Source organism: Chrysochloris asiatica, unplaced genomic scaffold (genome assembly GCF_000296735.1).
Source record: "Chrysochloris asiatica unplaced genomic scaffold, ChrAsi1.0 scaffold00112, whole genome shotgun sequence".
In the NCBI taxonomy this organism is placed as follows: domain Eukaryota; kingdom Metazoa; phylum Chordata; class Mammalia; order Afrosoricida; family Chrysochloridae; genus Chrysochloris; species Chrysochloris asiatica.
In genome coordinates, this window is record NW_006408630.1 from 8,466,317 (window position 1) to 8,492,152 (window position 25,836).

At 38.3% G+C, this 25,836-nt stretch overlaps 1 protein-coding gene across 1 annotated transcript in view; it reads left to right on the forward strand.

Annotated features, from left to right (window-relative positions):
• FNIP2 (folliculin interacting protein 2) overlaps positions 1-14,461 on the forward strand; it is a 116,186-nt gene extending 101,725 nt beyond the window's left edge. The window contains exons 15-17 of the mRNA XM_006867923.1: positions 7,805-8,005; positions 12,057-12,172; positions 14,383-14,461. Of these exons, the coding sequence (XP_006867985.1) occupies positions 7,805-8,005; positions 12,057-12,172; positions 14,383-14,461 (396 nt within the window). The remainder of the gene's footprint in view (positions 1-7,804; positions 8,006-12,056; positions 12,173-14,382) is intronic.
• Positions 14,462-25,836: the final 11,375 nt, after the last annotated feature.

The window sequence follows — 25,836 nt, forward strand, 5'->3', positions numbered from 1 at the left end:
TGTTAATAGTTGATCGAAGAAGAATGAAGTCTTTGACAACTTTAATCTGTTCTCCATTGATAAGAATGTTGTTTATTGGTCCAGTGGTGAGGATCTTTGTTTTCTTTACATTGAGATGCAATCCATTACCAAAGGCTGTGCTCTTTGATCTATATCAGTGAATATTTTAAGTCCTCTTCACTTTCAGCAAGCAAGGATGTATTATCATCTGCATATCGCAGGTTTTTAATGAGCCTTCCTCCAATCCTGATGTCACGTTTTTCTTCATATAAGCCAGCTGCTCAGATTATTTATTTGCTCAGCATACAGGCTGAATAAGTATGGTGAAAGAATACAACCTTGTCACACATTTTCCTTAACTGTAAACCATTCAGTGTTCCCATGTTCTGTTCGAACAACTGCCTCTTGGTCCAGTACAGATTCCTCATGAGTACAATAAAGTGTCTGGAATACTCATACTTCACAATGTTGTCCATAGCTTGTCATGATCCACACAATCAAAAGCCTTTGCGTAGTCAATAAAGCACAGGTAAAAAGGAGCTCTGGTAGTGTAGTGGTTACGAATCGGGCTGCTAACCTCAAGGTCAGCAGTTTGAAACTACCAGCTGCTCCTCAGGAGAAAGATGAGGCTTTCTGCTCCCGTAAAGATTTGACAGCCTCGGAAGCCCTGTGCAGGGTCACTGTGAGTCAGAACTGACTCCACAGTACTTAACAACAACAACAACAAAGCATGTTTCTGGTAGTCTCTGCTTTCAGCCAAGATTCATCAAATATCAGCAGTGATATCCCTCGTTCTACTGACAGACAAGTGGTGGATGGACAATGTTGGGGGTGTTAAATATGGGACAGTGTGGTGTCCTAGAAGGATATTGACTTAGCACTGATGACTTTAGTTCAAATTCTGGTATTACTAAACATTGGCAGGTTGTCTTAAGTAAATCTGTTGGCATCACTAAGACTCAGAAAATGTCCTCAAAGTATAATCCAGCGGTTAAGAGTTTGAGTTATGACAAGCCTGGGTCACTAGTTAGTGACTTTGTGGCCTTCAGCAAGTTTCTTTTGTTTGTCTAAGCACCCATTTCATCTTCTACAAAAGATAATAATAGTACTTATTGCATAGGTTTGGTGTGACGAGTCTGTGAGATAATGCATATGAAATGTTTAGCACAGTGCTTGACATACACTAAATGCCCAATAAATGTTAGCTATTAAAACAATATATGTGAAAGTATTTTGTAAACTCTGAAGCAATAAGAACATGCTTTTAATATTGAAGAGTAGAATGACAACCATTAATTTAGCAAAAATGAAAATTACTATGGGAGTTTAGAAAGTTGCAAGCATGCAAATATACTTAAAGTTCACCTAAGTAGTTCATGTCCTTGTCACTCCCAGGAAATGCCTATTAGAGATGACCCAACAGAACCAGTTCCCACTTACTCTCAGTGCTGACAGCATCACTTCCCTTTTGCCCTTGATATCAGCAGACCAGCTCAGGAAACTTTAGCACTTCAGGGTAGGGTCATCAGGACCAAAATTATCATCCTATTTTAATGTTTCTTAAAAGCTTATGCTTCAGGACTTCAGGTACTCCCCAGAATAATGTATAAAGCAGAGTAATAGTCGGATATGCAGCCTCTTCCATTTAATTTTAAGAGTAGCAACAGATTGACTCTTGAGATACCATTCGGGTATTTCAGTACAGATAAGGAGCATTGCTAAAAGCCTAGCTGTGATATATGCTCATGAATGCCTAATTAAACCATGCAGTGTAATCAACCAGTAAGACTACAAAAGAGCAGCAAGTGACACCAAATGATACATCATTACTGAAGTAAACACAGGCAATGTTAAGTGCCTCAGGTCAACAGCAACCTTAACAAATCAATAGAGTTGCAAAGGAAACCTCTATGTAGGACAAGTCTGCTATTTTAGAATACCTCTTGTTGCTTTCATTTTCCTGTGTTGGATAATGAGCACAACAATGCCTGGGGCTTAATCACACTGTCTTCTACACCGTAGCCCTGAATATAACGCTATTGGCTACTAAGACTTGCTTATGGAGAGTTTTTAAAGCTACATGTTATGACCCATAACTGGGTTTTGGTCACCAATTTATTTTTAAATGATATAGAACTGAAAGTCATCAGACCTAATTAGGGAGACTCGGTGCTCCCGTAAAGATTTACAGTCTTGGAAATCCTAAATAAAGTCTCTATGAGTCAGAATCAATCAGTGGCAGTAGGTTTGGGTGTGTTTATTTAGTGAAACTGTTGTATTTTATGTCTATGTGTGGTGGTGGTGGTATTGTGCCATCGAGTTGGTTCCAATTCATAGTAACCTTGTACAGCGTTTCTAAGACTGTAAATCTTTACAGGAACAGAAAGCCTCTCATCTTTCTTTTGAGGAGTAGATGATAGATTTGAACTGTTTTTTGACCTTGCGTTAGCAGCCCAATGCATAACTACTACGTTAGCAGGGCTCTTTCTATGTATATGTATGTATGTGTATGTATGTCGTGGAGGTTATGTGCTGTGGAGTGGATTCTGACTCATAGCTACCCTGCATAGGGTTTCTGAGGCTGTAAATGTTTAAGGGAGCAGAAAGCCTCATCTTTCTCCCGTGGAACAGCTGGTAGTTTCAAACTGCTGACTGTGAGATTAGCAGCCCGACTGGTAACCACTACGCTACCAGAGCTCCTTATGTATGTATATAGGTATTACATATTTGTGGACATACCTGTTCACACATGCCCTAAGTAGACTGTGGTGTTAAAATATATTTCTCATTGTGGTTGTGATAAAAGTATTTGAGAAAATACTGATTCAGGGTACCACCCTTTCTAGTCGTTCACTGTATTCTGTTACTTTTTCGCTGTCCCCTCCTCATTGTGATTGCTGTCTGATTTAAGTTTTCCTAATCCGTCCCAACTGGTAAAGTGGTTAAGTTTGCCCCTATTTCTAGTTTTCGCTCTTTCCAGTCATCTTCTACAATAAATATTATCATTAACTCATCAGCTTTAATAGTGCCTCTCCCTCACCCCTTTGTTTTTGTTAAGTGCTGTTGAGTTGATGCGGACTCAAGTTACCATGTATAGAGTTTCTGAGGCTGTAAATCTTTTCAGTAATGGAAAACCTCATCTTTCTCTCACAGAGCAGCTGGTGGGCTCAAATCACCTTACGGTTTGCAGTCCAATGCTTATCCTACAGACCCTTGTAGTTGTTAAGTGCTGTTGAGTCGATTCCGACTCATAGCCACCCTGTATAGGGTTTCCGTGTTTTTCCTTAGCAAGTGAGCAGCCAGTTAGTTAAGCCATTTCAGTGGTAGTTGGTGGTGGTGGTGGTGTGACGCGGAGTCAGTTTCGAGGCTATAAAACTTTAAGGGAGCAAAAAGCCTCATCTTTCTCCTGAGGAACGGCTAGTAGTTTAAAACTGCTGACCTTGAGGTTAACAGCCTGACTTGTAACCGCTGTGCTACCAGAGCTCTGTTACAGAGGTTACAGCCTGTATTTTCAATGCCATAGTCAGAACTTGGATGTTAGTCAGTGAACCCGGTCTTCAAGGGGACAGTCACAAACAAACACACAGAAGGTCAAGTGTTCCTTTGTGTACCCTCCTCAGTACACTTTTTGTTCCTGGGTCCTTTCTTCTTTCCCTTGATCCCAAGGTACATAGAGAAAATGAGTGGAAACAATATTTGAAGAAAGAATAGCTGAAAATTCCTCAGATTAAATAAAAACAGTAGCTCCCAAGGTGAGTAAACGGAACAAATTTACAGTAAGAAACAGGGAGGAGTACCAAAGACAATGAAAACTCTTAATAAGCAGCCAGAGGAAATATGTGACACCCTATTCTCAGGGATTGAATGCTAACGGAAAATGCAAAGCAAGAAAGAAACAGAAGTGTGGATGGCCAGACTTCGTCTCTCATACTTCAGACATACTGTCAGAAGGAACCAGTCACTGGAGAAGAATACTGTGTTTGGTAAAGTGGAGGGCCGGGGAAAAAGAGGAAGACCCCCCAACGAGATGGTTTGGTTAAGTAGCAGCAGTGATGGCCATGGGCGCAGCAATGATTGTGAGGTTGATCCAGGACTTAGCAGTGTTTTGTTCTGTTGTGCATAGGGTCACCATGAATCGGTACCAACTCAATGGCACCTAACAAGAATTCTGTGCCTCAAAAAAATTTCTAGGAAACTTTATAGATCCTTCTAGTATTTCATTTGTTAATTTACCTTGAGAAAGCTTCATAAGAAAGTAGCTTGGATAAATGAGATATTGACATGGTTTGTTGTTGTTAGGTGCCATCAAGTCAGTACCAACTCATAGTACCCTGTGCACAACAGAACAAAACACTGCCCAGTCCTGGGCCAACCTCAACGATTGTTGTCATGCTTGAGCCCATTGACCTTACCAAACGTGCTTTCCTTCTCCAGGGACTGGTCCTTCCTGACAATATGTCTGAAGTATGAGAGGCAAAGTTTGGCTATCCTGGCTTCCAAGGAGTACTCTAGCTGCGTTTCTTCCAACACAGATCTATTTGTTCTTTTGAGAGCCCATGACACTGTCAGTATTCTCCTCCAACACCATCTCAAAAGCATCAATTCTTCTACCGTCTTCCTTATTCACTGTCCAGCTTTCACATGCATATGAGGTTATTGAAAGCACCATGGCTTAGGTCAGGTGCACCTTAGTCCTCAAGCTGACATCTTTGCTCTTCAACACTTTAAAAAAGTCTTGTGCAGCAGATTTGCCTAATACAATACATCATTTAATTTCTTGACTGCTGCTTCCATGAGTGTTGATAGTTGATCCAAGGAGAATGACGTCCTTAACAGCTTCAGTCTTTTCTCCATTGATAAGAATGTTGTTTATGGGTCCAGTGGTGAGGACTTTTGTTTTCTTTACATTGAGATGCAATGCATACCCCAGGCTGTGCTCTTTGATCTTCATAAGTAAATATTTTAAGTCCTCTTCACTTTCAGCAAGCTTTCAGAATCACAAGCCACCACAGTACAACAAACTGACAGATGTGTGGTGGTTTTGGACCTTAGAGTTCTTTAAATTCTAAAACTTTGGAGATGGACTCATAAACCAATGACCTTTCTAACAGTGTTGTTCCCTTTGGAAATATGTACCTTAGAAATCTCTAAAGTCACTGGAACTTAAACTTGAAATCTCTGACCCTGTAGAAATTTAGGCCCAATGAGAAATGAGCAACCAGAGGTCCTAATGCCCCTTGACTTGTAACTAAAGTCATGTTGATGTGGTTTTTAAAATCTCTCTCCAGCATTTTTGTCTAATAAATGAGTGGCTACTAAATAATATAGTTATGTTAAATGAAGGCAATTCTGGTTGCTAGATGGATAAATTCAGGGAGTCATTATTGGGTGTTTAGTGACCTGAGAATATGTAATTTAAGAATAAATGAGACAGCTTCTCTGCTCCGTATCATCTTAGTTGGGGAGTTCAGAAAGTTTATGGGAAACTTCCACTATCTTCTGATTCCATTTTTCTATCCAGTTTTTGAAACCCCTTTGTAGTGTTAGGATCTAAAACCTTCTGAAATAACTTGTTTTGGAGACTCTGTTATACCCAGCAAGTCTATTGCCCTTGTTCCAGCAATTCATTGCTTAAAACGCAACTCTTTGTGACTATGGTAGTACCATGTACTTTATAGTCTATGTGCTCTTTTGAATGGACATAGTCTTCCTTTCTTACCACTGTGTTGGGAAAATCATTTAGGAAATTGAGTTCAATTGGAACCCTGGCCCCAGATGATCTACTCCCAAGTTAAATAGGGGTGGAGGTGAGCTAAGTTTTATTATGAGTGATGATTGACATACATTTAACTCCTCGCTGATGTGTTGGCATACGGCTGTAATTATTAATATGCACTTTCAAAATATATAAGACACTTAAAGGAAAGGTCTATAATAAACATATACCCAGCACATTGTGAATATCTGACAAATGCAAGACTCTGAGGGGTTTGAGGTTCATTCTCTTAAAATTCTAAATCTTTTAAATTTCCAAACTTTTGTTCTCTTTATTTGTAAGACACAAGCCATATGGATGGCAAGTTCTCAACATCTTGCTTTAATTTGTCACACTCTGATTAAGAACATACAGGAACTTGTAGAAGGAAGTCACTGAGGCCGTGTGTCTTTAACTGTGTATTGTAAGTAGTCTGTTTATCTGTGTATGTAGTGCGGGAGGAGTCAGGGAGTGCAAACCTTTGGGTGGAGGCAACAAAGTGGAAGTGAGGGGTCATTATTCTGTTTTATTAACTTCTTTCTTCTTCGTGAGTCAAGTTATTTGAACATAATATTTCAATAAATGTGGTACCATTAGACTTTGCCTGATTGTTCTTCCCTTCAATGGGATAAATATTGTAAACTCTGAAAGTCTCCCTCTTGGATATAGTGTAGGAAAAAAATACTATTCCCAACAAAGTTTTAATTCCAGTTCATCAATCTTCTTCCCCACCTCTAAGAAGGTAGACAGAGCTAAACAGGCTTCCCTTTAATAATAAAGCCCAGAAACTGCTGTAGTACTAGGGAGCAAAATCACCTGTTGAAATTACCATGCAACACCATACATGGTGAGTTTCTTTTTGCAGCCTTCATCTAATTGTGTTAAGTCTTGGAAATCATAGGTAATGGTTGTCTTGATAGCAAGATTGTGTATCCATTTGAGGTTCTTTGTTGCAAGCTGTAGAAGCTAACTCTTGTCAACTTAAGCAGAACGGGATTTACTAGAAGAATATTAGGAGGTCATAGAATTGATGAGAAAACCAGAGGACTAGACTTGGAAGTAGGCAGAAACCAAAGCAACACTGGAGGCCCAGAAACAAGAGCTCTCTGAAGGCATTTTTAATAGTTGTTGTTCAGACAGGAATACAGTGACATCAGCCATGTTTAGCCCTTTTCTCTCTGCTCACAAAGAAGTTCTAGGGAAGGACCATCTGACTATAGCTTCCAGTATAAATTACACTTCAACATAAAATAAAATCCTCACAACTGCACCAGTAAGCAACATCATATAACAGGAGAAAATAATGAAGTTGTCAAGGATTTTAGATTATTTAGATACACAATCAATATCCATGGAAACAGCACTGAAAAAAAAAAAAAGATGATTTGCATTGGGCAGATCTGATGCAAAGGACCTTATTAAAGTGCTATAAAAAGCAAAGATGTCGCTTTGAAGCCAAAGTCCACCTGACGCAAGCTATGGTATTCTCAGTCACCTCATATGGATGGGAAATCTGGAAACGAATAAGGAAGACTGAAGAAAAATTGATGCATTTTAACTATGTTGCTGGCAAAGAATGCTGAATATACCATGGACTGCTGGAAGAATGGACAAATCTGTCTAGAAAAAATATAGCTAGAGTGTCACTTGGCAGTGAGCCTGGTGAGACTTCATCTCATGTTCTTTGGACATGTGATCAGGAGGGACCAGTCTCTGGAAAAGGACATCATACTTGGTAAAGTGGAGGGTCAGCAAAAAAGAGGAAGACCCCTAAGGAGATGGATTGACACAGTGGTTGAAACAGTGGGCTCAAAGATAACAACAGTTGTGAGGATGGTATAGGATCAGGCAGTGTGTGATTCTGTTGAATGTTGGGTCACTATGAGTTGGAACCGATAGTACTGAACAATAACTGTTAAATTCCTGGAGTTCCCACTATCCATTTCTAAACCATTAGTCTAATGCTAAACAAAACACTAGAAGAGACATTTTAAGTGTCACCTAGAGAAGTTGTGGAAAAGTTAGCCCACTGTGCTATTTGTCTTTCAGCATCCAGTGCTTGATGAGCCGATAGCTGAAGCTGTCTGTATTATCGCAGACACAGATAAATGGAGTGTCCAGGTAGCCACGAGTCAGAGGAAGCCAGTGGACAATGTGAAACTGGGCCAAGATGTCTTGGTCTCAAGTCAGGTGTCCAGTTTACTTCAATCAATTTTGCAGCTTTACAAGCTTCACCTACCTGCTGATTTTGTAAGTATTTGTTCTCATATTGCCAAAGAGATGTAGTTTAAAACAAAAAACACTTCTGACAGCATTTTGGTTTTAATATCACAAATTCAGGTATATTAGTAGTAGTATCATTGGGAATTTGTATAAGCAAAAAAAGAAAATACTATATAAAACCTGCAAACCAGATAGATTTCATTAACACTAGCCTTTCCCTGAGACAAATACATGGAGTGGCACAGATGTCTTCTTGAACAGGTGTCTGGTAAAGTCAGTAAGGTGTGGGGGGAGGGACCATGCCCAAGAGGAAGTTAAAAATCTCACACTCAAGAAGACCAGTTTCTGAAGGGACCATAGCTCCTTTTACTCAGGTATCATGCTCATAGAATTGTTAAGAATAAAATAAAACATTGTATAAACATTTAAAAAATTTTAAAGGACTGAATTTTTGTAAAGATGGTACCATATTTTTAAGTTGGATTTTTAAATCATTTTCATAATGTTGTAATAAATACAAACAACAACTCAAAGCTATAAACTCATAGGCAATATTTAGCAACCCTCCCCAGCTACTAGATTTAATGGACAAACCAAATTTTCCTCCATATGTGTGCTGCGTATATGCAAAGAGATGGAAACAGCAAAAGCGAAACAAAGGCTTCAAAAGGGGGTGTTGCTAGGAAACTCTTAGATGAGCTGACCTAGGGGATAGATGCACCGATGAAAATAAACTTCTTTCTCTCCTGTTTCCCGCCTTCCAACAGTGTTGCTCTCCGCAGCACAGCTCCAAACCAGAGCACCCATTATCTCCCTCTGTCCTCTACAGCAATACCGAGCTATTGTACACCAAAGTAAGAAATGGAATATTCATTGCCTATTTTCCCTTTAAGAGTGGTAATTTTCCGGGGTGCTTAAGACTGAATCTAAAATCACACCACATACCTCAGAAATGTTCGAAACTTGTGTAGACTAAAAAGGGAACTTTGGAAGACTTTCTGGTCACTGGCTCATTCGTGGCAATACGATATGATATGATAGGAAGGACCTCAAGCATAATTGGGTGAAAGTCTAGACTTGGCCACAGATTCATTGTGTGACAGTGACAGTCTGAGCATCTCTGAACCTCAACTTTTTTAATTTGTAAAAGGAAGATGGTGCCTATTATACAAGCACACTGTGAGAATCTCTGAGTATTAGGAGTAAGGTGTTGCTTTTTAAGATACTATTTTTAAGATACTATCTGCTTTTTTCAGATACTATTCCAATAGAAAGTACTTTCAGCCAGTGACTCTTCATGGGTAATGCCTGGGCTTTAGAATCTGATAACCTGGAGTCAAATCTATGTTCTCATCCTTACTAACTGTGTGATTTCTCTAAACTTCCATTCCTATCTGTAAAGCTGGTGAAATAATAGAGCTATTTTATATGGCAATGAAAATTATGTAAAATTCATGTAAAACACTTGCAATCATGTTAGACATTATAAGCACACAGGAAACAGCTATTAGTATGATTACTAATAATACTTTCATGAAATGATTCTAATGGTATGCAAAGACTGACAACACCATTTTACTACAGTTTGTATTTGAGCTTTTTAAAGCAAAGCATACTTTGGTAGGATAGCTGTCATGGTACATATGATGAGCATTTATGGGTTATAATGACCTTATTTTTGTTCAGCATATATATGTAGTTTTTCTTTCTAGAAGCATGCTGAATTATCCTTGTTTACATGCTGAAGTCTCCTTTTCTATAAAAGAAGGAAAATACATTAATTTCATATTATTTTATTACTGATATTTACCAAGCTTTTATGTAGACTCAAGCCATGGTACTTTCATTTACCCCATACTCTGAACAGTACATTTAGGAGACCAAAGAAGACTTGACTGATAATGGTATTGCATTTGACGTCTCAGTAGCCCTAGCAATAGATTACAATAGCTATTTTTTTTTTTTCATAGCTAGAAGTATGTTTAGCCATTTAATAGTATAAAAAAAATTAAGAATGACTTGAGCCAGCAGCTTGCCATCTGACTTACCAGTTTTGGATTCATCAGCCCCAGCAACCACGTGAGTCAGGAGAAGCCTCTATCGTGATGACTGGCCCACAGATGTGGGCCCTGTCAGTCTTTACCTCCATATCACTCCTCTGTCAGTTTGTCATATTGTGGTGGTTTGCATGTTAACCTGATGCTGGAAGCTATGCTGCCAGTATTAAATACCAGCAGGGTTACCCATGGTAGACAGTTCCAGTGAAGCTTCCAGACTAAGACTGACTAGGAAGAAGGATCTGGCAATCCAGTGAAAACCTTATGAGTAGCAGTAGAACATAGTCTAATATAGACCTTCAGAGGACCCTGGTGGTGCAGTGGATAAGCTCTCAACTGCTAAATGAAAAGTGACTGGTTTAAACCCACCAACTGCTCCACTGGAGAAAGACGTGGCAACCTGCTCCCATAAAGATTTACACCCTTGGAAACCCTGTGAGGCAGTTCTATTCTGCCCTTTGGGGTCATTACGAGTACAAACCGACTTGATGGCAATGGTTTTGGATTTTGGTGGGATCTTCAGTACAAAAGGAGAAAAATTAAACTATAAAACAACTTTAAATTTTCAGAAATTATAATTTGAAGAAATCCATCTCAGGAATAAAAATCCCAGAAAGTTTGAAGAATTGCCCAAATTCTTTGGTTTGAAGTTTAGTATACATTCCATCTCGACCAGTGTTTTCTGTTTTGTCACACTGCAACATGGAGTCTTCCAGGGGACTGTGGAAACACTCTGAGTGAACTATTTTAAAACAAAGGATTAAATGTAATGTAAATGCTCTCTTTAATATTTACATCACTCTTATTAAAAGCAATTGATTCGATGGCAGTGAGTTTGGTATGGTTAATTATTAAAAAACTCTGTATTTCATGCCATAAAGAGCTGAACTATAACATGAGATCCTGTCACCACTTAATTCTGTGTACGTGGGGTTAGTTTCATTAAAACTGGTAAAATCTCCCTTGCTTTAATTATTACTTAATCACTTACCAGTTGTGTGTCTTCCACCCAACACAATGTGTTTAAGATTTTTAGCCAGTAAAAAACTGAAAAGATTGCATCTCTAAGGGATATTTTTCCATGTCACTGCTCAGCCCAGATGGTCAAGATCAACATTTTCAGATGCATCTGTTAATCTTTTTACCTTGAAAATAACAAGCGTAATGGTCTAGAAGAAAATTGTGTATGATGGAATTATCCTTGCCAAAGCCATCAGGTGTCTTACTGAAGATGCTTGGATACCTCTGCCTGCCAAATGCAAAAGCATTTGCCTCTGGTGAAAGACACAGATGGTTGCTATTCTATAAAAAATGAAGTTGGACATAATTTCAAGGGTAGAGCTGTCCTGAAAATAATTGCCTTTTCTTTATTGTTATTAAAGACCTAGTTAAAATATACCCTTGAAAGCAAAAAAAAAAAGTTCAAAATTAGCTTGTTCCAGGCAGTCTACTTCTGAGATGAGAGTACATTATATACAAAATAGTTGAGAGATAAAAAAAAAAAAAAAGATAAATAAAATGATGTGTTTTACAAAACTATTTATAATAACCAAAATGCTAATTTCTCTGTGGTTAAATAATATTTTTACATTCTCAAAACTTATTTAACCTTAAAAATTATGCCAATAAAGACTTTTTAATAAAAACTGAAGATTGTTATAAAGTTCTTTAAAAGCAGGAAAAAAATTATTCTTATAAAATAAGAACAACAAATGATTTATAAAAAAATCATTTGTTGCTTTTATTTTATAAGAACAATTTTTTTATATAAAAAAGGACTGAAAGGATACAGATGAAAATCTTAGTAGTACTTAAAGAACAAACTTCAGTGTGTTACAAAAAATTATTTTTGTACCTGCTAGTGTTAAGAATTTGAGATGACTTGTAATTTTTTAAATGTGTTTGAAAGGGTGAAGATTATAGCTTGTATACTTAGAAAGGAATTAAGGGAATAGTTGCCCTTAAAATATTGGCAGAAATGTAAAATCCTGCCCTCACTTTTGATGATTTTGGCTTCACAGTGTGTCATGCATCTAGAAGATCGACTACAAGAGATGTACCTGAAAAGTAAAATGCTGTCTGAATATCTTCGTGGACACACACGAGTCCATGTGAAAGAATTGGGTGTTGTGCTGGGGTGAGTTCTGTGAGGTGCTACCCTCCCTGCCTCCCTGCAAATGGGGCTGCCCCAAGCTGTTCCATGGACCCGTTCAGTCAGTCCCACCTGTACCCTCCAGGGTGTCCTCTATTCAGTATACGCCTCTGCTGCTCCCTGAGTAACAAACACCATGTTCCTTACATCTGTTACTACTGTGTCACACCTGGAAACAGGTTACAGAACTATAAACTGGTAGTAAACTGTGTGTTCATCCCCATCCTGCAATATTTTCATGCTAAAGACCAGTTGCCATCAAGTTGACTTTGATTCATGGTAGCCCATGTTTGTCAGAATAGAACTGTGCTTTGTGGGGATTGCAATGGCTGATTTTTCAGAAATAGATCTCCAGGTGTTTATTCCAGGCTCCCTTTGGGTGGACTTGCACCTTTAACCTTGTGATCAGTAGCCGAGTGCTTAACTGGCTGCACCACTCAAGGACTCAACATTTTTACACTCAAACTCAGTGACCGTATGCCAACTCAGAGTGACCTTATAATACAGAGTGGTACTGCTGCTCTTTGGGATTTTTGAGACTATAAATCTTTACGGGAGCAGATGGTCTCATCTTTCTCCCACGGAGCAGCTGGTAAATTGGAACTACAACGCCTAATCTACAACGCCACCAGAAAAATCTAATCCTACTGTCTGCCCAGTCCTGAAGCAGCACTTGTGTCTTTAGTTCCCTTCCCAGGGGAAGGTGTAGTGGCTTACGCATTGGGCAGCTAAGTGCAAGGTCAGCAGTTTAAACCCAGCAGCCACTCCGTGGGAGAAGGATAAGGCTTTCTGCTCCCCGTATGATTTATACCCCTGGAAATCCTATACAGGGTCACTGTAAGTCAGAACTGACTCAATCGGCACACAACCACCACCACCTTGCAGACCACCAGAACTGCCCTTCTCCGGCATCTCCAGGGGCCTGGATCTCAGTGGATGGCAGCTTGGAATTGCCTTGATGGCAATGGGTTTGGTGACCCAGACAGGTGTTCATCACTGACACAATCAGAAGGAGCATAGCATTTATCTACCCTTAGTCCTCATCCCCGTATTCCTTTATTAGTGGAAGTCACATTTATATTCTCTTTATTCCCTCCCTCCACACTCAGGACCAGGAGCACCAAGGTCCTAGAAAACTTCGCAGCTACGCTGAGAATAGAACTGGAGATTGTTGTTTCGACTCATAGCAACCCTATATAGGGTTTCCAAGGAGTGGCTGATGGCTTTGAACTGCCAACCTTGTGGTTAGCAGTCCAGTGCTTATCTCACAATGCCACACTAAGTATCCAGAACTGGAAGTTGTTGTTGTTAAGTGCCATGGAGTCAGTTTGTACTCATAGCAGCGTGTACAGAGTTCTGAAGAATGACTGGTGAGTTTAAACCACTGACTTTGCAGTTCAAACTGACCTTGCAGTCCAGCGCTGGTGGCACTTTAGGATAAGCACTGGACTGCTAACCACAAGGCCGGTGGTTCAAACCCATCAGCCATTCCTTGGGTAAAAAGTGACTTTCTACTCCTGAAAGATTTACAGCCTCGGAAACCCTAGACAGGGTCACTCTGAGTTGGAATGGACTCAGTGACAGTGGGTAGAAGCTGAGCCTAGGTACAAAACCAGCATGCATTCAGGAATGTTAACTGAAGGAATGAGTACTAATGGAGAAAACATTAAAGTATGACACAATGTGGTTTTACAGGGGATATAGAAAAGCTATACACTTAAAGTAGGATGACCCAGACTGTGAAAAGAAGCTGCACATGTCCACTTATATGCACATGTCTACATACATGCCCATATCCATGCTTGTGTATATATCCATATGTGTGTGTAGACATATGCAAGCAAAAGTCTGGCTTGTTTAGTTATAGTCTATATGTATACACAAGCCTACATGTATATATGTCCACATGAATGTACATGTATGCTCATGCCCATATATAGATGCCCATATGTCTGCACATAAGCACATATCTACCTGTATTCAACTCACCAGACCCATCCTGCATTTTCCTTCGCCACATTGGGCAGCATCCACTGGATTATATTTTTAAAAAGTAAGTTCGTCATCTTTGCATCTGTTGTACTTTGTAATTCATTTGAAGCAATTATCTAGCAGCCTTGGTATATTAGAAATATTACTTCTCTATAAAGTCATGCCATTTAAAACTAAGCTTTTTTGTTGTTGTTAATATTTAGGATTGAATCTAATGACCTGCCTCTGTTGACTGCTATTGCCAGTACTCATTCTCCTTATGTGGCTCAAATACTCTTATAAAGCTCAGGACAGCTCTTCCTTGGAAGAAATAATACTGAATTCTCAACAGAAGGAGAAGAAGCTCTTTGTGACATCGGTTGCATAAGAAGATCAAGCAGAAATCGTCATTCCATCATTTTGTTTTGTGTTTTTGTGTTTTTGCTTTCAAGTGCTGCTTCATTGGAAGACTTTGGGTTTACTTGGCATAACGGCATTTGTGTTACCATGAACACTTTAGGCCTTTTGTCATCCATGAATCAGCAATGACCGTTTATGGTAGGAGGGAAAATAGCACTGCGGTAAACATGAAGCTCTTGGTACAGATTGCCTTGTGCTGCTTGGTCAGAAAAAAGAACATATAAGATGTACTTGTTCACATTTGTGGTGACTGTGGAGCAGTGAGGTGATAACAATGTACACATCATTTCAGTGGGAAAATGTTTCCAAGTTTAAGCATGAGCTCTCCAAGAAAATACGCTTTCTCCATATTTCTCAAAATATGGAGAAAGCATATTTCACTATTCTGAGAAGACCATGGGAACAAGAACTTCAGATTCCAGATTAGCGTTGGCTTTTTAGGTGAAATAAAGACAGCCAGAGTGTGCTGTCTTGAACTCCGGAGGCTGAAGGTGTTCCTGTGTGACAGGAAACTTGAAAGAGGATTGTTGGAAAGAAAGAGTGCCAAGGGCCCACTGTTTTCATTTCTTCTTAGAGTTTACATTGTTGGAGATGCGGCCATCGGTAGGCTAGGAATGGATTGGTGGTGCAGGGTCTTCCCTGGAAACCTAAGAATCACGGTCGCATCTTAATCCCACCGTGAAGATGTAGTTTTGTGGCAGCAAAGTGCAGTCTGACACACACGTGTGTGTTTTAGCCTTGTACTCTAGAGCTTTCAGCCGCCTTTTTAAGAGAGGCCATTTACCAAAGTTATTTCTTTCTGTACGAGTGTTTCTGTTGGTAAATTCTTCCAGCCGAAGCCACTTTTCTTCCTATGATAGTTAATGCAAAGGACTATTTACACTTTAAAAGGCACAGCTGTCCTGGTGGGAAATGAACCCTCCAAGAGTTCAGGATGACTAATGAAAGTAATTCCTCTGAACATTTAGAAATGGTCCATTTATAATCTCCATTTTTACATTATTGTCTTTGTGCCTTCTTATTCCTACATTAAAAAATTAAAACAAAACAAAAAAACCCACCAACTTTCTGGAAGTTAACTTACTCACCATACAAAACCTGCCAAAATGAAAAATTGTTTATTCATGAGCATAGTTCACTTCAAGAAACCTTAATTTTCTGTTAACATAAAAGAAATTGTACTTAGTTTACTGCCCATGAAAAAAAGATTATGTGCTGACGTGCAGAGTAAAATAAAAAAAATAAAATTAAGCACTAAAAGTCAGGAGTTCATATAATAAAGTGAAAACACCATTAGCACCTTGCAGATCTAAGTGCAGTTAACTATAGTCAGGCTCGGGTTTCCTTCCACTGTTTTATACTGAATTCCAGGCCTTTTCATTATCTGCCGCACTGAAGAACACGAAGTAACCTCCCTCTAGGAGTTAGAGTGACTTCAGAATTTCTATATGGTAAAATCCGCATCCCAAATGCAAGTTGCATCAATACGTGTCTTTTATTCTTTTACATATGCCTGTCAGTTATTTGTTTGAAAGAGTACACTACAAGTACCAGTGGGGGGAATGAATTAATAATTTCTTCCGAGTAGGGGCAAATCAGAACTGTAACCTTGCCCTTTCTCTTTATGATGCATAATGTGAATGGGTACACCAAGGCTCTGGTGATCATTAATTTTCATGTGAAATCTGTCATGAAATGGAGCATTTGCATTCCTTTGATGTTTTTATGTTTCCATTAGTCCAACAATTTGAGTTTGGTGTTCTAAGTTCTCTAATTTCATGTCATCCCTGTTTGAAGAAAGAATGAACCTCACCTTTCAACCCACTCATCATTGGGTTTTCATTACATGTGAGTGAATTGTAACAGCTGATGGTACATCTTCTGCACCTGTACCAGTTTAAAGCATTCCCCATTTCTAGTCCCCTTGCCTTGTTTACACATTTTGGGCACTTTTCCTCTTTTATCATCTTTCAGGGTTTCATAGAAAATAACTCAATATAAAATCTGTTCAGTTACAATGTGAATCTCGTGACATGTTGAAATTTAACCCATAGGGGAAGTTGAGCTTAAAATGATTGATTCTTAACTCGTAACATCAAAGATCATAGCTCAGTCCCTGCTGAAAACCTTAGAAAGTTTCGTTTGCTTCTTAATGTTCTAAAACGCTCTCTTGGAGAAACGTCTGTAGAAAAACGACAGGTGAGGCGTATGTGCAGGCTATCCAGTCAGAATTCCAGTCAGTACTTAATCCTCATATCTGTAGCCTGAAAAAAACAGACTGCGAATGTTGCTGCTCTTTTATAATCCTCCTTTTAAAAACTTTCCAATTTTGTCTTAATTCTGCTTCTTCCCAAAAGTGAAAAAGAAACAAAAGATCTCATGGAATTGTGTTGAGATACGCCCAGTCACACATTGCATACCACACAGTGGCTTCATTCTGTCTTAGCTGAAGAGGCCATGCCCACCATAAGGAAAAAAAAAAGACTATATAAATTAAAAATAATAATAGTAAATAAAACTACCTCAGTTGACAGGATTCCACCTTTAGGGTTTCTTCAACTTTTGAGTCTTACCTGTTGAGTGTAACTTTTGTAGCATCTTGCTTTCTGAAGCAAGCTAGTGAGGCATGACAGAGCAGAAGTATGTAAATGTCACTGTGATGGGCCTCTTTCTAGCATGTTGCAGTTTTATTTTTAATAAATTGACAAGTGATATGAATGTAAAGGTAATTCTGTATGTTGAAACATGACAATGAAAATTTAAAATGTAGCTTCCATATTTGTGCATAATTCCAAAGTATTTTATTTTTATCAGTGTTAAATAGCTTTTGTACAGGCTTCAATCCATTTTTCCGAAGTGTGCTGTTTTTTAATGAAAGTAAAAGTATAATCTTTCACATCCCATTGAACTGCCGTTTACACATCACAACTTTTATAACTTACCATGTTTTTCAAAATTAACTTTTTGAAGGGAGGGAAATCCCCACTTGCTAAACTAATAACTAAACTGTTATTAGGGCTCTTATAATTAGATCCTGAGATTTTATAAAAATGTAGTGTGTAGCTTTTTAGGTTATTCACTTAGAGTTGATTGTACATAAAAATAAAGACTATAAAGTAACCCAACATTCTTTTAGATGTCTGGAGTTTTTCACTAATATGTACTTTTGGGAGTATTTTGTTCTTGCATAATTTTATCATTAAATTGAAAAATCTGTAGCTTTTCTTGGTAAATGTGAACCCCTTGTTTTTTTTTTTTGTTTTAAGAGAGGGAGTATTTGCATATAATTTTTGCCTAAATCAAACAGTCCCTTCTGAATGTTAACTTTGGGAAATGTCAAAATTTGGTGAAACATATATCTTGGAAGTAAAATTGCAATATGCTTAAATTTTAAGTTGCATTAAGAAAGGAAAAGAAAAAATATTCTTGGAATTTGTTGGTATTGAAGCTCCCTTAAGAGAAAATTCTTAAGACTTTTCATTTTAGATCGGTTGAATAGATACCAATGTCAATGTATGAAAACTTTTTCTTAAAACTTGTTCATGTATTATTTTGATCCATTTCTCTGTGGCATTTGGTGCAATAAACCTTTTGAATTGATCTTGACTGTTTTCCTTGTACAGCATGTGATTCGTTACATTTAATCAAACATAGAGGTCTTATTTCTAAAATTTCATATGAAACAAGTTGGTTATATATGCCTGGTTTTGAGCAGAGGTGTTTGGGAAACATGGACACAGTGTTGGTTAGCATAATGACAGGCGAGGGTGACTAGAACTTGTTGGGGAGGGGAAGAGATGGCCTTCAGTGTGTGAGTCAGCCCTGTAGCATGGAGAGCTGTCCCACGTCCTCAGTGACCTGTAAGTATCCTGCTGGGCATTCATGTGGGCAAAAAACCTGTCTGAGCTGAGAATTTTTTTTCTTCTTCTTCTTCTCTGTGGATCATTAGGAAAGTTTATTTGCAGAGGCGGGAAGAAAATTTGTTAGCTTGATTTACAGCTTGAATTATAAATCAAGAGATCGAGTATGTAGACTTTTTTTTTTTTTTTTTTCCTTCGTTATGAACTGACAGATTTACAGACATGATCACTGGTTTTACATTCATCAAATCACACATTTTGTTTCATCTCAATGATTGCAAGTCCCTCCATGCAACAATAGTCCCACTTCCTCCCTGTGGTCACCCGTGTGCAAGTATCCTATTTCAAACTCTTATGTATTTTGAGAGTATATAAATCTGTGTATATCCCACTCTTCTTCCTGTGCCCATTTAGCTTGTATATCTGTCCATGTGTCTACACAGAGAACACGGCTGTTCCAAGATTGTGTATATATCACTATTTACATCTATTCCCTTTAGCCCTTGTGTACATTCCTGTGTCTTCGCCTAGCTTCATTATTCTTCTGCCAAATCCCCCTTCTTGTATATTTCCCTCACCACCCTCTAGCTAGTGGATTACTCTCCCTTCCCTCCTACCCCTGGTAACCATCAAAGAATATTTCTTGTAGTCTGAAAACCGTTTCTTGAGGTTTTAAAATAGTGGTCTCATAAAATATTTGTCCCTTTGTGATTGATTTATTTCATTCGGCATAATGTCCTCCAGGTTCATCTATGTAATGAGGTGTTTCTCAGATTCATCCTTATTCTTTAGAACTGCATAGTAATTCCATTGAGTGTGTGTATACCAAAGTTTCTTTATCCATTCTTCCATTGGACATTTAGACTGCCTCTGTCTTTTTACTGTTATGAATAGTGCTGGGATGAACATCTGTGCATATGTCTACTCGTGCCCTGGCTTTTATTTCTTGTGGATATATACCAATAAGAGGGATTGCTGGGTCACATGGTAATTTCTGTTTCCAACTTTCTGAGGAAGTGCCATACCATTTTCTACAATAGTTGAACCATTTTACAATAATGTAGAAGGGTCCTAGTCCTCCACACCCTCACTCGTCTATTGTTTTCTGTGTTTTTTTTAACTTTGTTATTAATGCTCCATTGATAAGAATGTTGTTTATTCGTCCAATGGTGAGGATTTTTGTTTTCTTTACATGGAGATACAATCCATACCAAAGGCTGTACTCTTTGATCTTCATAAGTAAGTATTTTAAGTCCTCTACACTTTCAGCAATCAAGGTTGTATCATCTTCATATCTCAGGTTGTTAATGAGCCTTCCTCCAATCCTGATGCTACGTTTTTCTTCATATAACCCAGTTTCTCAGATGATTTGATCAGCATACAGGTTGAGTAAGTATGGTGAAAGAATATAAACCTGTCTCACACCTTTCTTAATTTTAAACCATCGTTGTTCCCATGTTCTGTTTGAACAACTGCCTCTTGGTTCATGTACAGATTCCTCATAAGCACAATTAAGTATTCAGGAATACTCATACTTTGCAATGTTGTTCATAGCTTGTCATGATCCACACAATCAAAAACCTTTGTGTAGTCAGTAAAGCGTAGGTAAACGTCTTTCTGGTATTCTCTGCTTTCAGCCAAGATCCACTGGACATCAGAAGTGATATCCCTTCTTCCACGTCCTCTTATGAATCCAACTTGAATCTCTGGAAGCTCTCTGTCAATGTATGCTTACAGCCATTTCTGTTTCTGACCAACAAACAACATTCTTATCAATGAAGAAAGGTTGACGTTGTCAAGGACTTCATTCTTCTTGGATCAACCATCAGCACTCATGAAAGCAACAATCAAGAAGTCAAATGACATATTGCATTAGGCAAATCTGCTGCACAAGACCTTTTTAAAGTGTTGAAGAACAAAGATGTCAGTTTGAGGACTAAGGTGCACCTGACCCAAGCCATGTATCTTCAATAACCTCATATGCATGCAAAAGTTGGACAGTGAATAAGGAAGATCATAGAAGAATTGATGCAATTTGAGTTACCGTGTTGGAGGAGAATACTAAAAGTGCCATGGACTGCCAAAAGAACAAACAGATCCATATTTGAAGAAGTGCAGCCAGAGTGCTCTTTGGAGGCCAGGATGGCCAAACTTCGTCTCTCATACTTTGGACGTATTGTCAGGAGGGACCAGTCGCTGGGGAAGGATATCATGCTTGGTAAGGTAGAGGGTCAGAGAAAAAGAGGAAGACCCCCAGCAAGATGGATTGGGAAAGTGGCAGCATCAATGGGCTCAAGTGTGGCAACAATAGTGAGGTTGGCCCAGGACTGGGCAGTGTTTCGTTCCATTGTGCACAGGGTCACTATGAGTCGGTACCAACTTGATGGTGCCTAACAACAACAAAATGCTGATACTTCATTGTTTTGATTTGCATCTCTAAATGGAGCTCTGGTAGCATAGTGGTTATGCTACACTGAGTAGTGGATAGCTACCCAGAGGGGCTGCTATCCTCAGGGTCAGCAGTTTGAACTACCAGCTGTTCCGCGGGAGAAAGATGAGGCTTTCTGCTCCCATAAAGATTTACAGCCTCTGAAACCATGTACAGGGTCGCTATGAGTCAGAACCAACTCTATGGCACATATAACAACAACAATGGTTAATGATCATGAACATTTCTTCAAATGTTGATTGTCTGACTGAATATCTTCTTTGGTAGTGACTGTTCATGTCCTGTGCCCATTTTTAATGGGTTATTTGTCTTCTTCTTGTAAAGATGTTGTAGTTTTCCATAAATTTTAGATATTGGTCCCTTGTCTGACAAGTTGAAAGAAACTGTTTTCCCAGTCTGTTGGCTCCCTTTTACTCTTTTGTTGAAATCTTTTGATGCATGTAAGTGTCTAATTTTTAAGAGGTTCCAATCATCCTTTGTGTCTTCTGCTGTTTGTGTGTTTTTTAGTATATCTATACCATGTATTAGAGCCCCTAAGATCTTATTTTTTCAGTGATATGTATAGTTTTAGGTTTTACATTTAGGTCTTTTAATCCACATTGAGTTTGTTTTTGTATATGGTGTGAGACATGGGTCTTGTTTCATTCCTCTGCAAATTGATTTCCAGTTTTTCCAGCACTATTAGTCAAAGAAACTGCCTGTTCCCCTTTTAGTGTGTTTTGGCCCTTTGTCAAAGATCAGCTGACTATATATGAATGGATTTACTACTGGTTTCTCAATTCTGTTCCATTGATCTATGTATGTTTTTTTTTTGTAGTAACACCAGACTGTTTTGACAACTTTGTATAATGAATTTTGACATCAAGGTGTCAGAGGCCTCCAACTTTGTTGTTCTTCTTCAGCAGTACTTTGTTTATCCGAGGTCTTTTTCCTTTCTTTATATAAAGTTAGTGATCAGTTTTTCCATCTCTAAAGAATGATGTGGGAATCTGAATTGGGATTGTGTTATATCTATAGATTGCTTTGTGTAGTGTTGATGTTTTCACAATGTTAGTTTTCCCATTCATGAGCATTTGGATTTTGTGTGGAGAAAAACCATTACCAAAAATCAGGAAGAGAAAATAAGTGGATGGAAGGTAGAGCTTGAGAGATTCTTGGTGATTTTAAAAAATTAGAGAAATTAGGTAAATAAAGTAGAAGAAACTTTAGAAGTTTTCTCAGTTTACTTCCAAAAATATTTGTAATAGCAGTATTAGGGAATGCAAAGATGGTGGTTGTTGTGTGCCATAGAGTCAGTTTCAAGTCACAGTGACCCTGAATAGATTCTGAAGAGTGACTGGTGGGTTTGAACCACTGACCTTGCAATTAGTTCAATTTTTATCCTGCAGTGCCACACCAAGTCTCCATGCAAGAATCGTACATATGCTAAATATTATAAATTATACTTTTATTAACATATTAAATTTTCAAATTAAATGTAGAAATGAAAATTTTATTCCCAAAATACCACCTCTCTGTCAGTTTTCATACTGTGGTGATTTGCATGTTGCTGTGATTCTGGAAGCTAAGCCACAGGTATTTTAAATACCAGCAGGGTCACCAACAGTGGACAGATTTCAGCTGAACTTCCAGACAAAGACAGACTAGGAAGGAGAGATGGACTACTTCCAAATATTTAGTCACTGAAAACATTATGAATAGCAGTGGAACACGGTCAGCACCAGATTCTTGAATTTGAAACATTTTAAAGAACACCAGAATATTGTCAGATACAGTTGTCGGAAGAACACCACAGGTTGGAAGGCGCTCAAAATGAGACTGGGGAAGAGCTGCCTTCTCAAAGTCGAGTTGACTGCAATGACAAGAATGGAATAAAGTCTTCTGAGCATTCATTTTCTAATAGGGCACAACTCATAATGAAAAAGAAACATCTGTGAACATCCATTAATAATCAGAACATGGAATGTATGAAGTATGAATCTAGGAAAATATGAAATTGTCAAAAATGAAATGGAATGCAGAAACATCGATATTCTAGGTACTAATAAGCTGAAATGGACTGGTATTGGCCATTTTGAGTCTGACAATCACATGCTTTACTATGCTGAGAATGACAAGGAGGAATGGTGTCACATTCATCATCAAAAAGAACATATCAAGATCCATCATGAAGTACAATGCTGTCAGTGATAGGATAATATCCATACACCTACAAGGAAGACCAGTTAATAACACTATTATTCAAATTTATGCCCCAACTACTAAAGTCAATGATGATGAAATTGAAGAATTCTACCAACTTCTTCAGTCTGAAATTGATCAAACATGCATTCAACTGTATTGATCATTACTGGTGATTGGAATGTAAAGGTTGGGAGCAAAGAGGAAGGACCAGTAGTTGGAAAATATAGACTTGTTGAGAGAAAAAATGCTGGAGATCAGATGATAGGATTTTGAGAGACCAATGACTCCTTCATTGCAAACACCTTTTTAAAACAACATAAAAGACAACTACACACAAGGACCTTACCAGGTGGAATACAAATTGACTACAACTGTACGAAGAGATGGTGGAAAAGCTCCACATCATCAGCCAAAACAAGGCCAGGGGCAGACGGTGGAACAGAACATCAATTGTTCACATACAAGTTGAGGCTGAAGCTGAAAAAAATTTAAACAAGTCCACTAGAGCCAAAATATAACCTTGAACATATCTCTTGATATGCTTATCCATATCCCCTTGAATTTAGAGATCATCCGAAGAACATATTTGATACATTAGACACTAACAACTGAAGACTAAAAGTGTTGTGGGATGACATCAAGAACATCATACAGGAAGAAAGCAAAAGGTCATTAAGAGTACACAAAATAAAGAAAAGACCAAAATGGATGTCAGGAAAGACCCTGTAACTTGCTCTCCAATGTAGAGATTCTAAAGCAAATGGAAGTAACGAGGAGGTAAAAGAATGGAACACAAAATTTCAAAGGTCAATTCGAGAAGATAAAGTCAAAAATTATAATGAAACGTGCAAAGTTCTGACGTTAGAAAACCAGAATGGAAGAACACACTTAAGAATTTCTCAAGCTGAGGGAACTGAAGAAAAAAGTCAAGCCTTGACCTGAAATATTGAAGGATTCTATGGGATAAATATTGAATTATGCAGAGAGCATCAAAAGAAGCTGGAAGGAATTCATAGAGTCAATGTAACCAAAGAGGTCTGGTTGATGTTCAACCATTTCAAGAGGGAGAATATGATTAAGAGCCAATGATACTGAAGGAAGAGGGTCAAGGTGTATTGAAGGCATTGGTAAAGAACAAGGCTCTGGGAATTGATGGAAAACAAATTGAAATCTTTCAGTAAACTGATACAGCACTGCAGGCACTCACCTATGGCAAGAAATTGCAACAAAGGATATCATTGCTGACACCAGGTGGATCTTGACTGAAAGCAGAGACTACCAGAAAGAAGTTTACTTGTTCTTTATTGACTATACAAAGGCTTTCGATGGTGTGGATCATGACAAGCTATGGACAACATTGCAAAGTATGAGTATTCCGAAACACTTAATTGTGCTCATGAGGAATCTGTACATAGACCAAAAAGCAGTTGTTTGAACAGTACAGGGGAAAATTGAAGGGTTTAAAATTAGGAAAGATGTGTGCCAAGATTGTATTCTTTCACCATCTTTATTGAATCTGTATTCTGAGCAAATAATCTGAAAAGCTGGATTGTATATATATATATGAGGGTAATCAGGATTAGAGTAAGACTCATTTAGCAACCTGCAATGTGCAATATGTAAATGATATTTGCTTGCTTAAAGCAAAGAGAACTTAAAATTCTTACTGTAAATTTCTTTACAAATATCCTTAGCACTTGACGAAGAAGCAACATCCATATAAAAGGAGAAATACTGATGTCGTCAAAGACTTCATTTTGCTAGGATCAACCATCAACACTAATGGAAGCAGCAGTCAAGCAATCAAATGACGTATTGCATTAGGCAAATCTGCACAAGAGCATTTTAAAGTGTTGAAGAGCATAGATGTCAGTTTGAGGACTAAGGTGCACCTGACCCAAGCCATGTATTTTCAATAACCTTATATGCATGTTAAAGTTGGACAGTGAATAAGGAAGAGTATATTGATGCATTTGAGTTATGGTGTTGGAGGATAATTTACCACGCACTGCCAAAAGAACAAACATCTGTGTTGTAAGAAGTACAACCAGAATGCTCCTTGGGAACCAGATGGCCAAACTTCATCTCTCATACTTTGGACATATTAACTAGAAGGATCAGTCCCTGGAGAAGGATATCATGTTTAGTAAAATGGACGGTCAGAGATTAAAAAGGAAGACCCCCAATTAGATGGATTGACACAGTGATGGCAGCAATGTGCTCAGGCGTAGCAATGATTGTGAGGTTGGCCCAAAACTGGGCAGTGTTTGTGTTTGCTGTACAGTGTCACTATGAATCAGTATCAACCGATTTCACTTAACAACAACAACATTTAAAAAACATGAATATAAAATATCTCTATTTTCCATTGATAAAGCATGTAATATACTACGTAGTGTATGCTTATGTATTAGTATTTTTAACTCCTCTAAGCCCATAGCTCCCCAATGTTTTTAGGTGCTGTCAATTGGTTCTGACCCATAGCAACGTTGTGTACAACAGAAATAAACCTTGCCCCATCGTGTGCCATCCTCACAATCATTTCTATGTTTGAACTCACTGTTTCCATCCCCTGTATCAATCTATCTCATTGAGGGTTTTCTTCTTTTTCATTGACCCTCTACCAAGCATGATGTCCTTCTCCAGGGACTGGTCCCTCCACATATTACATAAAAATATGAGATATGAAGTCTCACCATCCTCTTTTCTAAGGAGGATTCTGTCTGTACTTCTTCCAAGACAGATCTGTTTGTTCTTCTGGCAAT